Source organism: Chenopodium album, chromosome 14 (assembly GCF_948465745.1).
Source record: "Chenopodium album chromosome 14, dcCheAlbu1.1, whole genome shotgun sequence".
NCBI classification, from domain to species: Eukaryota; Viridiplantae; Streptophyta; class Magnoliopsida; order Caryophyllales; family Amaranthaceae; genus Chenopodium; species Chenopodium album.
This window is the reverse complement of record NC_137847.1, coordinates 7352179-7368119: the sequence shown is the minus strand read 5'-3', so window position 1 is coordinate 7368119 and position 15941 is coordinate 7352179. Positions and strand designations below refer to the sequence as shown.

The window sequence follows — 15941 nt, the reverse complement described above, 5'->3', positions numbered from 1 at the left end:
GTACAATGTTACTGATGGGGAGCGAAAAAACAACAATCATAATGTCATTTTAGACCTTTTTTTAACTAATACAATTTTCTATACACACTCGATCAAATTTCCTAAGAAATACACTAAAGTCCTATTTGGTAGTAGTGTTTTAGGTAATGCTTAGCATTTGGATCAAGTTGATACAGTAGTTGGAAAAACAAATAAGAGTGTTTAGTAAGGTATCGTTTCATGTAGCAATTATTGGTAAAGGTTACCGTTTTGATAGTTTTTCTCTAATGTTAAAAATATTGGCGTTTGAAAGATAGCGATTAGTTTTTCTCAAGCGTTAAAAAAGTTATCGTTTGAAAGGTAGTCAATTGTATTTAATATTTCAATTGCTATTTTTGTCACACTTACTTTTAACCACTACACTGATAGCTAACCTCTACCCTGTAGTTATCTGTTACTCAATTGCTAAAAGCTACCCACTACTGCTAGTTTTGCCAAACATGACCTAATAGTATAGAAGTAACTTGTTTGGTTAACTAAAAAAGTGCAAAAAAGACAAATACATACATGGTCAATGGTCATACATGTAATCTTAATTTTGGTCAAAATCAATCATAGGGTGCATACATTATACTTCCTTTGTTTTTTTAATTATTGCACCACTTACCTTTTAATGAAGTTTCACTTATATTACACCATATCCATTTAAGGAAACGAAATGTCTCTGTTCACAATGCAAATACCTAATATACCCTTACTTTAAACGCTTATCCTTTAGTTTATACTTATATCACATGGTTAATGTTGTACTTCTACCCTTCTCTCTATTCTTTTTTTTTTCCACTACCAAAATATAATGTGCCCAATCTATATAGTACGATAATAAAGAACGGAGAAAGTATTAACAATGCTTATTACGTTACTTAAATAAAATTGTCACTAATATATTGTTGATTTTTTTTATAGAAATACTCAAATTGATTGTTTCATTATATTTCTTATCTCATTTCATTATATATGCGAAATAAGAAGACAAGTAATATAGACTTAGGGCCTGTTCTTATTTTCAGTTTAGTTCAATTCATTTTTAATTTCCTTCTCTCATAAAATATTCAGTTCAGTTCAGCTCAGCTCCAATAAGTCCAGTTCAATTCAGTAAATCAAGACCCTTAAATAGTTATATTTTGTCCATAGTATTTTTTTAAATTAAGGCATTGTTCACTTCATTTTATTTTTTCTTCTTTGTAGTTGTTGATTTTTTATTTTTATTTTTGAAACAAAAATTATTTTAAACTTATTTTACTGAACTGAATTTATTTTTACTGAATCGAAATTATTTTACTGAATATTATATTCTTAAGGTGAAATGAACATGACCTAAATGTGTGAAATTAGATGTAGAGCAATAGAGCAATTGATTAAAACTTCCCTAAAAAAAAAAAAAAAGCAATTGATTAATTGGGTTGAACACCTCAACAATACTAGTATGAGAAAAGGTTTAACATTGAGTTATTGGGCTTAACTTCTCAACAAAAAACCCAAAAACAATAAAACCCTAAAAAAGCATAATATAACTCAAAACCTAACGCCGCTACTCTCCCCTCATTTCCTTTCTCGCAAACTAAACCTTAGCATTCTTCATCGTCTGCTACAATGGTGATTTTCTCTCTCCTCTTTCTCTCTCTTCCTGAATCTTCAACAATGGTTTTACAGCAATTTAATGGGTTTGTTTTCTTGGTGATGAATCTAACAGGGTAAAGGAACAGGGAGTTTTGGTAAGAGAAGGAACAAGACCCACACACTTTGTGTGCGATGTGGTCGCCGCAGTTTCCATCTTCAGAAGAGTCGTTGCTCTGCTTGTGCTTACCCCGCCGCTCGCACCAGGAAATGTATGTTCTTTTTTTATTTTCATTCTCTTGATTTTTAATTTCTTCATTTTCTGGGTTTTTTTCAAGAAGATTTTTACTGATTTAATGTTTGATTGTTGTTTTTGTGTTGCTATTTTGTTACTGTATTATGTTATTTGTTGATTTTGGATTAATTTTTTTTATATATATATTTACCCTTCATTCAGAATAATTTGATTATAATTGGGTCATTGTATTGATATTGAGTTGAATTTCATGATTTCGATCATATTAAGTGTAATTTTCATGCCATATTTGTTCATTTTAGGGTTTGATTTAAGAATTAGCTAAATTATTTGATTGATTACATAAATATTTGTTTTTGTTCTGCTCATGTTTTTGAATTATTTGTCCAATTTTGTTTCATTATTTTGATTGATTATCAGTCGTTTGTTAATTTTGGTTATACAGTTTACAATTATGTTTTCAATTGGTAAACCTTTGACCATTATTTAACTTGGTGTAATCTTTCTCTCTTTTTTGCCATTAACAAACCCTCAATTGTAGTAAGATTTCCAACAATTCCTACCTTTTAATTATAATTACTACCTCCGGTCCAAATTACCCCCAACTTTGGGGTATTATTTGTGAGATATAAAATATTCCAAAGTTGTGAGTAATTTGGACCGGGGGTAGTATATGAATTTAGAGAATGTACTCATAATTCGAGTACGAGTATATGAATTCGAGTACGAGTATGCTTAATATCAAGCCGTAGAAAAATTAATTATGATTACAGTTCTCGAACAATAAAGGCTTGTCCCGCACATTAACCGTGTTTAGTGTTTAATGATTTTGTGTATGGTTGGATTTGATTTAGACCGACTTGACCTTGTAATCGAATCGACATTCACTGTATTGACAATTGGCGTGCTTTAGTCTTCAACCTCTTGATTATTCATATGTTGAGTACTAGTTTGCTTATATGTGTCGCGTTTATTGAGTAGGTTATGCTGTTCTTATTAGTTGCTTTGCTGCCGGGTTTTTTTTATACCGGAAGCTCAGATTGCGGTTTTATTGATTGTGTTTGTGTGTGGATTTTAGATAACTGGAGTCAGAAGGCAATCAGGAGGAAGACAACCGGAACTGGACGTATGAGGTACCTCCGCAATGTACCACGCCGTTTCAAGACCGGCTTCAGAGAGGGTATAAAGATTAATACTTTTAACGAATAGCTTGTTTGTTTTCATTTTAGGGTGTTTGTGTAATGGTTGTTTTTGCTTTGGTTAGGTACCCAAGCAGCACCAAGGAAGTTAGGCGCGGCTGCATCAGCTTAAAGAGAGTGAAAGTTTCAGAGGGGTTAATTTGGAAACTTCAGGCATTTAACTCCATTTTTGCATCTTTGAAGTGTTTAATTAGCCTTAATTTTTTTTTAAGAAGTTGGAGACATTGTATCGTGATCGAATGATACTACTGGATTTTGTTTATCTTTACAATGTGTTAGCTCTAAATGATGAGATTATTATTAGTTTCAGATTTTGATATTTGGTGAAACTTACTGTATTCTATTACTCCATACGGTCATTGGTAAAGTTGATTCAACTGCTTGTTCAATTCTTTCATTAATGAATCTATAACAGCATAAAAAACTAAAGTAAATATATGTTTAACATTGAGAAACAATATACAGCAAAGGTGATGTATGAGAGTGTGAATGTGTGATGCACACTGCTTGAACACAGTTTTTAACTGCTCAATTCTTTCATTAGCCAAATTCACACTGGTTGAAAATACAATCAATAGTTAAATACAGCACAACCAAGAAGCTCTCGATAAACATAACGGAAGTAAGAACACTGCAGATCTTCAGGCTTGAATGGAAGTAAGAGATAGACCATACATCATGTGCTGCAAAACCTGTTTATCTAATACATGCTGCAAACTCGATCACAAATACTTTTGGGAGTAAGGCTTTGTTGTTGTTGGCAGACTCGGACATGTATATTTGATTCCAAAAACCCACCACAATAATCTTCAATTTTAACAGATAAACAAAAGACTAATTCTGATAATAACAGCAGGAAATCAATGACTGATAGTCTGATAGTCCCCACTATAATCACAGACTTCACAGTAACTGATTGATTATGTGCCTAAAAACAGAAGTTATACGACAACTCATTTGTAGGAAAATCAATTTCGTAGTAAACTAAGGCAGTGTCATCAGGTTTCTGACAATAAGTTTGATATCTGTGGTAGTTTTGCAAGGTGCAAGAGATATTCAGTCCTCTTCCGCATGCCTTTGTAGATCTTAGCATACTTCCAGAACTGTTTGAAGCATAGTTTAATTCTCGTTCTTTTATACAGTTGGTCAAGCTGCTGTGACAAAATGAACCACTTCATGGACGTATGTTACTTATGACCGAAGAGGATTAATATCAACTATTGTTAATGACAGTAAACTAACAGCGGACAGTTTAAAGCATACTTCTTAACAATTTGTTCATACTTTGAAAGGCTTTCCCAACAGGATTTGCCAATCTAATACTAACAAGAACATGCATGTAGTCATGCGGAGACAAGAAGAAACACTGGCAAGAAGATGGTGAGATCTCTCTTTCTACATTTACGACTGATTGTCCTTTTCATTATAGTACTTCCTCTGTTAGTCATCCAATACATTATTTGAAACTGATGCACCAATGTTTCAAGGCTTGCAAGTTGCAAGTTGAAGCGATGTACATAATGCAATCTTACGGAATCAACGATAACAGAACATCTATCAGTCCATATTATCAGATATACATTAATCCCAAACATCTTTATAATCTGTAACATTCATATAGTCCAGAGATCAAATAAATGAAGGGAAAAGTAAATGAGAGGAAATTATCATATCCTTATCATGACTGCATGATTCTTGCATGCAAATGTGGTTGTATAAGTATACTGCTACCATGTTCTTGGCATACAATAGCGAAGGAAATAACAATGTTTGCTAAATTTCCAATCGGGTGCTTTAGAATATCGCTACCACAATTGATTTCTTTGCTACCTACCATCTCATTGATACTCTAGTGCTATGCTATAGATGCGACGAATAGACCCAAGATACTAACTGCTGTTCCACTTCTTCCCAGTCATGAACTTTGGTCACAAGGGGATGTTGGTTATTTGATCCAGTCTTGCACCAAGGATAAGTGTTCTGATAATCAAAAAGTAGTACTCTTATTCCAACTTCAGCACACTCTAAAGCATATCTCGGATTGTCATCAATCAACACCTTTGCTCCCATTGACCTGAATACAACATAAATCACAAAAGCCAATCCCATCACTGCTATGTCTTAAGTTTCGGATGTCTCCCGATCAAGGAGTAATTGAACCGACAAAAATATTAACAAGCTCATGGTTACATGTATAAACATAAAATCAAATTTTAATGCCATATTTATTATAAAGTGATGCTAAAAGCTATGCTTAAGACATAGCTTCAAAGCAAAAGCAAATCAACACACCTGCAGATCTCTGACTTGGGTTTTGATTCACCATCTAGAGCAAAGTGATTACCAAAGTGAATCTCCTCAAAGAGTCCTGAATAGTGCTTCTCAAGCCACTCAATAGTGTGATCTTTGATGACATTTTGACGAGACCTAAGAGCAAGGAAGACTCAACAAGTCACACCGCATGACAACATGAATGAATATTATATCAGTAGTGGGTTTAGCAAATACATACGTGACAACAGACAAGGTGCAAAAACTTGATAGCTTGTTAAGGGTCTTTTGAGCTCCTGGGAGAGGGTAGATTCCATTCTTAAAATAAGGTGTCTTAAAAAACTCGTGAACACGGATATCAGCTGTCAATAAAAGAAGAAAAGAAAAAAAAAAACAGCCCAATATTATTAAGAGTCAATAAGGACTGTAATATTAATCCAATTAGATATACAACAATGCCCAAAGAAATATGTTTTCAAGTGAAAGATGATCATCCGTTGTAAATGGAACTATAAGGACAGTCCCTGGCTCCCAGTTCATTAACAAAGTATATACACACGATTATGAAATTAATACATCATCTATTTCCATCACAAAACCAACTCATAGCTTTCCACATAACAAGTCATAATCAGTTCTCTCTGACTAATAGGTTTACAGAAAGTGGCAATTCATTAGAAAATTCTGATCTTGCAGGAATAACACGAACAAGAACCTACTGAGTGTTACAGCAAAACATGGGAATTAAGAAATCAGTTGGCATCATATTGTAGACCCAAAGGGAAGAAAACTCTCTAATTACAAGTAACAAGTCCCCTAGAAATTTCACATAACCAAACAGCTTCTATACAGAATGAAAGTAAATTTATTTCCAGCACAAACTGAAAGAAATCCGAATAGTATAAGCTTGTTTTGTAACGAATAACAGAAAGTAAGAAGAAAGAGCATTGAAGGATCATTGCAATTTGTTTGGGCAATGAAATGTAAGATGAGAAGCAATAATGCCAACAAGGGAACAGTCTAGAAATGAATCCTGACTCATTTCTATCATAGTCAGCACGCTTTTAACTACATGTTTCCTAATTTCTCTCCCACTGATCAAACTGCTCCTTATCTTCTTGACTCTTCTTAACTTCTACAAGTCTACTCCACCCTCTCTAATTCCATTCTCAAAGCAACTACATTTTAGCATCAAACAGAAGCTTCCAGCTTCTTCACCAGTCTACATGAAACATCTGGACACTACATCAGTCTTCTTTCCCACGTGACATAATATAAGACCTGTTTAAATTGAGCACTAAATTCATATTTTCAAACATTCACTCCCTTATTTTCTATCAGGACTTCAGGAGGATCATAGCTGGGTCTTTAATGTCACTCAAGTCTCAAAATCCCATTTCACTCAATGCCAAGGTACAGACAGGAAATCTACAAGATTCAGCACAACAGAAAAGCTGATGACAGCAAACAAAAGCCCTGACACATCTATAAAATCAGAACTGGAAAAAGATGTAGTTAGCTGCTACAGCATTGAAAAGGAAAAAAAAAATCATCTAATTCACAACAATTATGAATGATTTGTTTGAAATGAAGTAACAGAAAACATAATATACTCAGTGTACCTTCATCACGGGAACAATTCCAAATCTGTAAGAAAAATAAATAAAGGAAATATCAGGCCTTGAAAAAGTATCCACTGCTTTTAATATAAAAGACATTCATCAACAAATTATGATTGAAAGAGGCAACCAAAATCATTTTCATATGCTGATATGCATGCTAAATTGCTAAGTAGGTTAGGCATATGAGTAATAAAAATAGCTGGAACGCCTCAAAGCAAACTCAAGGTTGCAAAGGTATTGGATTTACTGAAGTACATTAATGTACAAAAAAATGGTCCCAATAAACAAAATTCCATGACTTTCAACAACAGTTTCAACATTCATTTTGATCCAATATACGAGCAACCGTTACACATTGCATTCAGTGTTGATATTATAGAATGACTTTAATTTTGGATAGACATAAATTGGCTATAATTGTGAACAGTTCAGATAAGACGAAGATCAAGTAAACAATTGTTGAATTTAAAAGGACTGATATATGGAACCATGTACACAACAACAAGGTAGAATAACCAATTAACGACTGCTATTCAGCATTTCAGTAGCAGATAAATGGAAAAACTGAAAACAATTCAGGCTTTTCTTTCAACTAAACTTTTTGAATTTCAACTGAGGAATCTCACACCTATTATAAGACCACTGAAAACACAGAAACCATTGCAATTTCTACCTAAGTATCAGTGTAAATAGGAATGAATTCAGTGATAAAATTAAAAAAAGTCAGAACATCTACACAAAAGCAATACATTTTACAAAACATAAAACAACCAAATGAACTAATAAAACATTTGAGGCCTCAGAATGTACCTTAAAGAACTCATACACGTAATATTCAGAAACCGAATGAACTGAAGAATAACGGTCAGCAATGAATCTGTTTAGGGCCGAGACAAAGTTCCCAAGGACTGCACCTCAGACAGGAAGGCATAGTCAGTAGCTATAATAGCTATTTCAGGATTCCACCACAAATGCAAAAGCATGAACTGAGTATCAGACAGAACTAACAACCTCAAATCACTATATGGTACAAATCACATTATTCCAGTTAGATCAAAGTATACACAAAAAGTAGCCAAGCATTTTAATAGCCCCATATAAATGAAACTAATAATCCAATCAAAGCACTAAGGCACTTTCCTTGCTTGCAACAACCACTCAACCAAACTTAACTCTATAAACTTACTCAGCAACATAAAGCCCTTTATTATCAATCAGATTCACTCTATAAAGGCTAATATTGAACAGCAATATAAATTTACGAAGAAAAACACTTTAAATTCATTCCCATTCCCACAATTTATCTCTAGTACATGTGTCATGAAATAAACAAAAACACATTCATGATTAATACACTATAAATTCATTCCCCATGTTTGTCCTTAGATAAACAAAAACACATTCAAATATGAATAATACACAAAACCAAAAGATCAATCAAAACCAAGCAATAATCACAAATAACAACAACAAACGCAACGAATTCGAATTGGGGTTCCAAGAACTAGCAATTACCCTCATCAATATCAACAGCAACAACAATCTTCTCAGGCAATGAACCACCAGCATCAGAAAAAACAGTAGAACTGCCCCTTTGACAAGCTGCACCGCCATTATTAACAGCTAAAACCTCACTACCCCTTTTCTCATCTTGCAACTGCAACTCCATATCAGAAAAAGGTTGCTGAGAAAGAGTGAAAGCCCTAGTTTTGTATAACCCAATAACATCTTCACTCTTCAATTTAGGAACTTTTTCTCTAAAATCAGCACAACCCTTCAAATTAAACCCAATGTTGGCAACATTGATTCTTGAGTTTTGAGAATGGTTTGAAGTTGAGATTTTTCTGTCAGTTTTAATCAACCCAGATAATCCTTTGCCTATTAAAGCAGCCATTGATTGCAAGTTTTGCCTTTTTATCATTACTAATTAATCACATCATTTTCCCTCAACCTCTCCAACCTAAATCAATAACAAAAATTTAAGATTTCTCCCCCAAAAAATTTGTACCCAGCTGCTAATTTCAAGATTAAATGCAGAATCTATGATAAATTTTCAAAAAGATTGCTACAATCTATGATAGAATTTGATTTGGCTTTTTAATTATAAAATTAAATTTTTTTTTAAAAAAAAAAACAAAAAAAACAAAAAAAACCCAGATTTTGTTTTTTATTTTGGGAAAATAACAAATTGGGTAAAGATTAAGAGATGAAAACAAAAAAGAAAAAAAATTGTTAAAAAAATGGGAAAAGTGGGGAAAGTGTATAAAAAATGAGAACCCTCCGCTCTTGCTTTGATCATTCTCTCTCTTCATCACTTTAAATACAAGCATAGCATTCACCGGCCATTATCAATCAAGCCACCAATCAACATGCTCCGTTTTTTTTTTTTTTTTTTTTTTTTTTTTTTTCTGTTATTCTCTCATAGCATAACGCATTTTGCTGTAAATTAAATTGTGTTACAATAAAATTACTTTTAGAGCTCCTTCTAAAAAATAAATAAATTACTTTTAGAGTTAAGTAAATTAGTTGGCAATTTTGGTAATCTTTGTAGATGCCATACAAAATGATTTATTTTTATTAAATTTAAATTATCGGTTAAACTCTTTTTTTTTTTTTTTTTTTTTTTGTAATTTTGTCAGTTTGAAAATAATTTTATAAGATCGTTAAAAAGTAATTTTTATAGTCGTAAAAAATATTGTGTTTTTTTTTTTGCCGAAATTATGTGAATAAATAAATGAGAAAGTACAAGTGTACGGTGGCAAATTTGTAACTAAATAACGAAAAAATAAAAATTAATAAATAAATAAAAAAAACTTCGTACTGCTCAAGGAAGAATTGCTAATAGTGTTAGCGGTTTTACCATGAACAATGTTTTTTTCCATTTAAATACAAATTTAATAAGGTGTAAACCGCTAATGGTGTTAGTTAATTGTCAAGGTGGTAAACTGGGCAAGCCTCTAAATAAACTACTGTTTTTTTTTTGTTTTTTTTTTTGTAAATAAATTTGTAGCTTTTGGATACTTTTTATGCCTTCAAAAACAAATCTAGCCACTATGAGAATGATTTGAATAACAACCACAGGTAAAAGACTAAGAATAGAATTTCCTGCGATTTGAGTACACAAGTCACATAATAGTAAAGTAAGAATCTCAACAAAGTTAATTTTATTTTGATGATTGAATTCCATATTATGGGGTTTCAATTGGTTTGGAATCTTGTAAATCTTCACCACTGTTGTTGTCAAATTGTATTATCTTAATGACTCAACTCTATAGAAAACACTTGCTACTTTGAAACATTTCAATAAAAATTGTTACACTTTATTTTTATTTACTTTTTACAACTTAATTCGTTTACTTTACTCATATATGACTCTCCTTTTCAAAATATATTTCATAGATAATAACAATGATGATCTTGTGCGACATTTTAAAATTGGTCCCTTTATAGACACAAATTTATCTTAACAACAAAACTTTACTAAACTAACTAATAAAGCTTCACAAAAGTCAAATACTTAATCATTGATCCACAATAGGTTTTTCTTTGTATATAGTGATGAATACCAAATTTTAAGTCTCTTTATTTTAGGGGCCCGTGCAGTTGCTCACTCTGGCTCAGAAACACCTTTGTTTTTGGATTAAACTCACATGTTGTAAGTCTTCTCTTGCCCAAGATAGGTTCCTCCTTGATAAATTCATGTGTTCCGATTATAACGAAACAAAAAAAAGTAAAGTGTAACAACGCTTCTCATTAACTTGTGATTCTCGACATAGATGATGAAATAAGGGGATATCAATGACTGTCAATGGTAAGAAAGGATTATTGTCTTTATGTAGCAATTTTGTTGCTCACATATTTATATAAGCTTCAAGAATCAAAATATATAAACACCATAAATATATGTTCAAACAATTTGTACAAAAATGCATTCCTTATTCCTTACCTACATTTTCTTTTTGAAACAAATCAATACGTTAATAAAAAGTCAACTGACTTCTACAAATAAAATCTAACTTAACAAATACATAAAATCAAATCAAATTAGGGTTTCCTTTATCAAAGATACGATCGTTGAAAACATCTTGCACTGTAGTACATCTCTCGCACACATCGCTGGAATATACAACCTTTTTGGAGAGATGGTCTAACGATTTGTTGTAGCCGTAAAGATGATTTATTCATCTGATTCGCTTGAACGTATTTGAAAACTTGACAACCGTTGTGATCCAGAACAAATTTGTATCAAAGAACTGACAATAGTTTAAAAGATGATTACCTTTTTTATAAAGCCTAACACACAAACAAACAACTAAACTAACAAAAACTCAAGACTCCACCATAGGGAGACAGACGAATATCTACACTACCTGTGTAGATTTATTATAACCTAAATTGCAAAACTAAATAAAATTAAGGAAAAGGGTCGGAAATAGTCTAATTTCCACAGAAAACAATAGTATAATTTTTTTAAAATCTTTAAATTATAACAAATTCTTGATAACTTCACTTATAATAATTGTTTTTCCATAGCTTTTTCCCAATAAAACTTTATCACTACTCCTTGTTAGTACTTACAAATTCATGTATCCTTGCTATTACAAAAGACCGAACACAACCACGAATATCACAAAAAATAAACACAACCACGAATTTTACTTATTTTACCCGTGCTCCATGACTAGTTATCTATAATAAGTATATCATAACTATTTTTCTAACATTAGTAAACATGAATTATATGTATACCAAATTTTATTTTGCATATTTAATTAATTTAAGGAAAATTTCACATTTGCTATCAACGAAACCACCTAGCTTCACATTTACTACCGATTTAATGTTTTATTTTATATTACTACCACACAAGATCACATAATCTTAATTTTGCTACCACTTAATACTTTCTGTTACAATTTCCGTTAGTGAGATCAACCACCCTCACTGCCACCCCTTCCTCCTCGAACACCCTCACTACCTCCCCGTTTGCCACCTTCGACCCACCATGATTTTTTTAAACCCAACAACCTCCCTACCCCCTGTCGGCGCACCACCTTCCCTTATCCCCTCCTCGCTGCCCCCACCCCCACCCTTAAACACCAGCTCGGACACCGCCCTTCCCCCAGCCAAAAGCCACCCCCAACCCTTAAACACCTGCCACGACACCACCCCAACCTAAATCGAGCCGGAAATGACCAATTTCACCTTTCCAACCTGAATCGAGCCGGAAATGGCCGATTTCACCTTTCCCCAACCTGAATCGAGCCGGAAACGACCAATTTTTCCCACCCTAACCCGAATCGAGCTGGAAACGAAACCCTAAATTCGTTTTGGGTGGTTTTGGATTAGGGAAGGCCGAAAACAGTAGGGGAAGGGCAGGGGGGTCGATTTCAGTGGGGGGGAACGGGGTTGGGGGCGGATTTCGGTGAGAGGAAGGGGAAATGGGTGGTTTTAGTTCGAGGTGGGGTTGGGGCAGCGAGAACGGGGAAAGGGAAGGGGGGTTCGCGTTGGCTGCGTAGGGTGGGGGAAAGGGAGGGGGTGAGTTCGCATCGGCGCCGGACGAAGCTCTAAGCGCCGGGCGCGCGACAGGGAAGGGGTGGCAGTTAAGGGGATGGGTGGCAGGGGAGGGGAGTAGGTGGTTTTTATTTTTTTAATTTTGTAATTTTTAATTTTTTTTAAGTGGCAGTGATTTTTAAAATACTCTGATTTAGGTGGTAGCAATATAAAATAAAAAATTAAAGGGGTAGCAAATGTGAATTAGGGTCCTTTCCCTGGTAGCAAATGTGAAATTTTCCTTAATTTAAAGCCCTATTCAATTTGGTTTGCATAGGCCCATAGCTAGCCTTGTTTTTACCATTAGAGTTTCCATGTGTGTTTGCAAATATATATCGGGTATGTAACAAGACTTGTCCGTAATTTTGTTCTAAATACTTATTGTGACTTAATTTTGCAATGTCAGTTCTTGATAAGCCTCTTGTTGACACTATTGAGGTACATTCTCGGGATCATCTATGCCATTTATGTGATCGAGGTGTAGCCGCAACCAATTGCTTTGGAGGGCCAGTACCATGCACTTTCTCACTAGACCAATAAAAATTATTTTTACTGAACTGAAATTATTTTTACTGAACCGAACTTATTTTTACTGAACTGAAATTATTTTTACTTAATATTACTTTTTTAGGTGAAGAGAACATGGCCTAAGATTATGTAGATCAAATCATAATTGATTAGTGAAAAGTCAATGGTTTTATTCTAAAAATTTGGACAAAAATATATGGTAAGAGAGAATAATACAGTTAACATCTTTATTTATTTATTTATTTTTTTTATGCAAACCGTTAACATCTTTTGTGGTCAAGTAAAAAATTGTATATAAAAATATTTATTGGTGAATTTGTTGCACTAAAGAGCACACATTAGAAAAACCGTTAAACAATTAGTTAAAAGGTCATACTTGTATTATTTTTGACAAACTTTCTTATACGAATTGTCGAATTGTATAGTAGAATCTTCTAGTATAAAAACTTTAAAGCAATGTTATAGCAATTTTTTTTGGGAAAAAATCAACTACTATAAAAAAAATATATAACTTGTGGATAATTTGATTTAAATTATGGAAAGATTTTTTAGATTTTTTTTTTTTGAAAGATAAGATTTTATTACTTTTTTTTTTAAGCAAGATAAGATTTTATTATATTTGATTTAATTATGGTAATTTGATATTTTACAGGATTAGAAAAGTTTTACTTAGAGGTTTTAGTTTGTGTGAGTTATATTAATTAAAATATTGGCACCTTAAACATTTATCTCATAAAAGACTCGTGAAAAAAAATTAATAAAAAAAAAATCGGGTTTTAAGTTCTCCGTTGAGGCGCACTCAACGTTCTCCATTGAGGCACTCATCGAAGCAGCTTCTGTGTTGTGAGGTTAGTTGTTGTTTCCTTTTCTCATCCTAATTTCAACTCACAATTTAGGGTTTATTCTTCGTCTAATTTTATTATTTGTTAGTTTAGGGTTTAAAAATCTTAACTTTTGGTTTAATTTACTTAAATTATGACTTTATTTTTATAATTGAATCGTATATCCCTAAAATTATTTGATTTTTCGAGCTTTATATCACGAGTTAATCAAATATCCTTAATTGAATTTTATGTGATAATTCCATCACATAATTTCGAGCATAGTTTGATAATTGAATCATTGAGCCTAATTTGATGATTGAATCGTATACCCCTAATATTTATGTGATTTTTCGATCCTTGATTGATCATTGAATCAAATAACCTAATAATGTATGATTTTCCTAGCTATAATTGATAATTGAATGAAGCATCCCTAAACATATGTGATTTTTCGAGTCTTAATTGCTAATTGCACCAAATATCCCAAAAAATTTGTGATATTTTAAGCCTTAATTGATAATTGAACGTTGCTAATGTATCGCAGAACCCTTTAATGTTAGTATTGAACTATGAAATTAGACCTCTGGCGTATAGGTAAATTTTGCTAGGCGACTGGTTTAAATATAAGCAGTTAATTGTTTCTCTATATCACGATTATGGGATGATCTGAATGAGAAGAAAGTGAGAGTTTTAGAATTAATTTCTAAATTAGAGAGTAATTTTTGACTTTGTTGTTGCAGAATTTGATACAATGAGCTATAATACTGGTAAGCTTGGTTTAAGTTCAGCAATGGAACCAGGCATCAAAGTTAAATCGTGGGCATTCAATGAAGATCCTGGTGATAGCCAGAGGCCAGTCGATGATTTCTTCACCATCTACTTACTAGTAAATTATTTTGGGGGCCCGAGCACTACTGGGACGTTAAAGTTGAAGAGAGAAAGTAGTGATTGGCATTTTGATATCATGAATTGGTTTGCTGAGCTTGATGTTGATATGGATGCTTGGGATTGTACCATGAATGTTGTGGTGGAAAGTTGTGAGATTTTGCTCAGGCTTGTTGCTGAATCTGGCCGCAAGTCTCTGGAATTCAAAGTTGAGGTTTTCCTAAAAGATGAGGATGAGGATGAGGATTACCAAGAGGAAGTGGATTACCAGCTCATGTATTCTGATGACATTGATTCCGGCTTTTTTGAACAGGATTGCAAACCCATGTATTCATCTGATACTGATGACATAAAATCTCTTCTACAGGATAGTGGAGTCAGCTTTGGTAACGGCCATTCAAGAACTATGAATAATTGTTCGATATGTTTAGAGGAGTTTGGGATGTCAAATGATGTGGCGACACTTCCTTGCTTTCATATGTATCATGAAAAATGCATGATTCGGTGGGTTTTTCAAGGAAAACGAACATGTCCATTATGTAGATTGGAGATAAAAGCGTAGTGTTAAGTTACATAGAGAAACTTTCATTGGGAAGAATTGGTGATTTGATTGTAGATAAATATGCACATTCGACACTGTCTAGCCAAGAAGGCTCTTCAAATTGTTAGTCTCGCGTTTTCTTGTAAGTTAGGATATTTAAGAGCTCTAGTATTTAGTGCTACCAATTGTGTAATTTTTAATATAAGAACTTTCAACTTTGTGAAACTATCAGGATTATCAAATTCAATGTACTATTTGCATCTGTCAATGTTAAAGATTATTCCTGTTTTTTACATCCTCAGTTGCTTCTTATTTATTTATTTATTTATGACAATGTTAAAGCTTCCTAATTATTATCTGGTGTAAGGTATTTATGCTACAATGGCAGTTTGGTTGTTTATAAATCTTGTTAATTTTCAAATCTTTGACACCTTCTGTTTAGCTGTCCTGTATTTCTTCTGCATCTTCCTCTTTTAGCAGTGCCCTTACTTGCCCTTCGTTAACACTCAAAATCCATGCGTGCATTAATCATTCACAGCTACCATATAAGCCTTCATGCTTATCTCCAATGACCTTCTAATCAAATAATGCTTACCGCAACAGTTTATATAACCTCGTTCAATCCTTTGTAAGTTTCCTCTACTTAACATGCTAGTTTAATTTTTC

At 33.0% G+C, this 15941-nt stretch overlaps 3 protein-coding genes across 3 annotated transcripts; 2 read left to right on the top strand and 1 right to left on the bottom strand.

Annotated features, from left to right (window-relative positions):
• Positions 1-1496: 1496 nt before the first annotated feature.
• On the top strand, positions 1497-3368 carry LOC145579988 (large ribosomal subunit protein eL37x). Its single transcript, XM_081637301.1, has 4 exons — positions 1497-1635; positions 1733-1868; positions 2931-3032; positions 3117-3368. Exons 1-4 carry the CDS (start codon positions 1633-1635, stop codon positions 3161-3163), a joined length of 288 nt encoding a protein of 95 aa, XP_081493427.1. The 5' UTR covers positions 1497-1632; the 3' UTR covers positions 3164-3368.
• Positions 3369-4680: 1312 nt separating this feature from the next.
• LOC145579987 (uncharacterized) lies at positions 4681-9266 on the bottom strand. The gene is made up of 6 exons (XM_081637300.1): positions 8460-9266; positions 7755-7852; positions 6945-6969; positions 5564-5684; positions 5344-5478; positions 4681-5125 (listed from the first exon to the last, which is right to left on the bottom strand). The coding sequence occupies exons 1-6, from the start codon at positions 8863-8865 to the stop codon at positions 4912-4914; spliced, it is 999 nt and encodes a 332-aa protein (XP_081493426.1). The 5' UTR covers positions 8866-9266; the 3' UTR covers positions 4681-4911.
• Positions 9267-13549: 4283 nt separating this feature from the next.
• Positions 13550-15568, top strand: LOC145578781 (uncharacterized). Its single transcript, XM_081636082.1, has 2 exons — positions 13550-13873; positions 14590-15568. Exon 2 carries the CDS (start codon positions 14601-14603, stop codon positions 15294-15296), a length of 696 nt encoding a protein of 231 aa, XP_081492208.1. The 5' UTR covers positions 13550-13873; positions 14590-14600; the 3' UTR covers positions 15297-15568.
• The last annotated feature ends 373 nt before the right edge of the window (positions 15569-15941 follow it).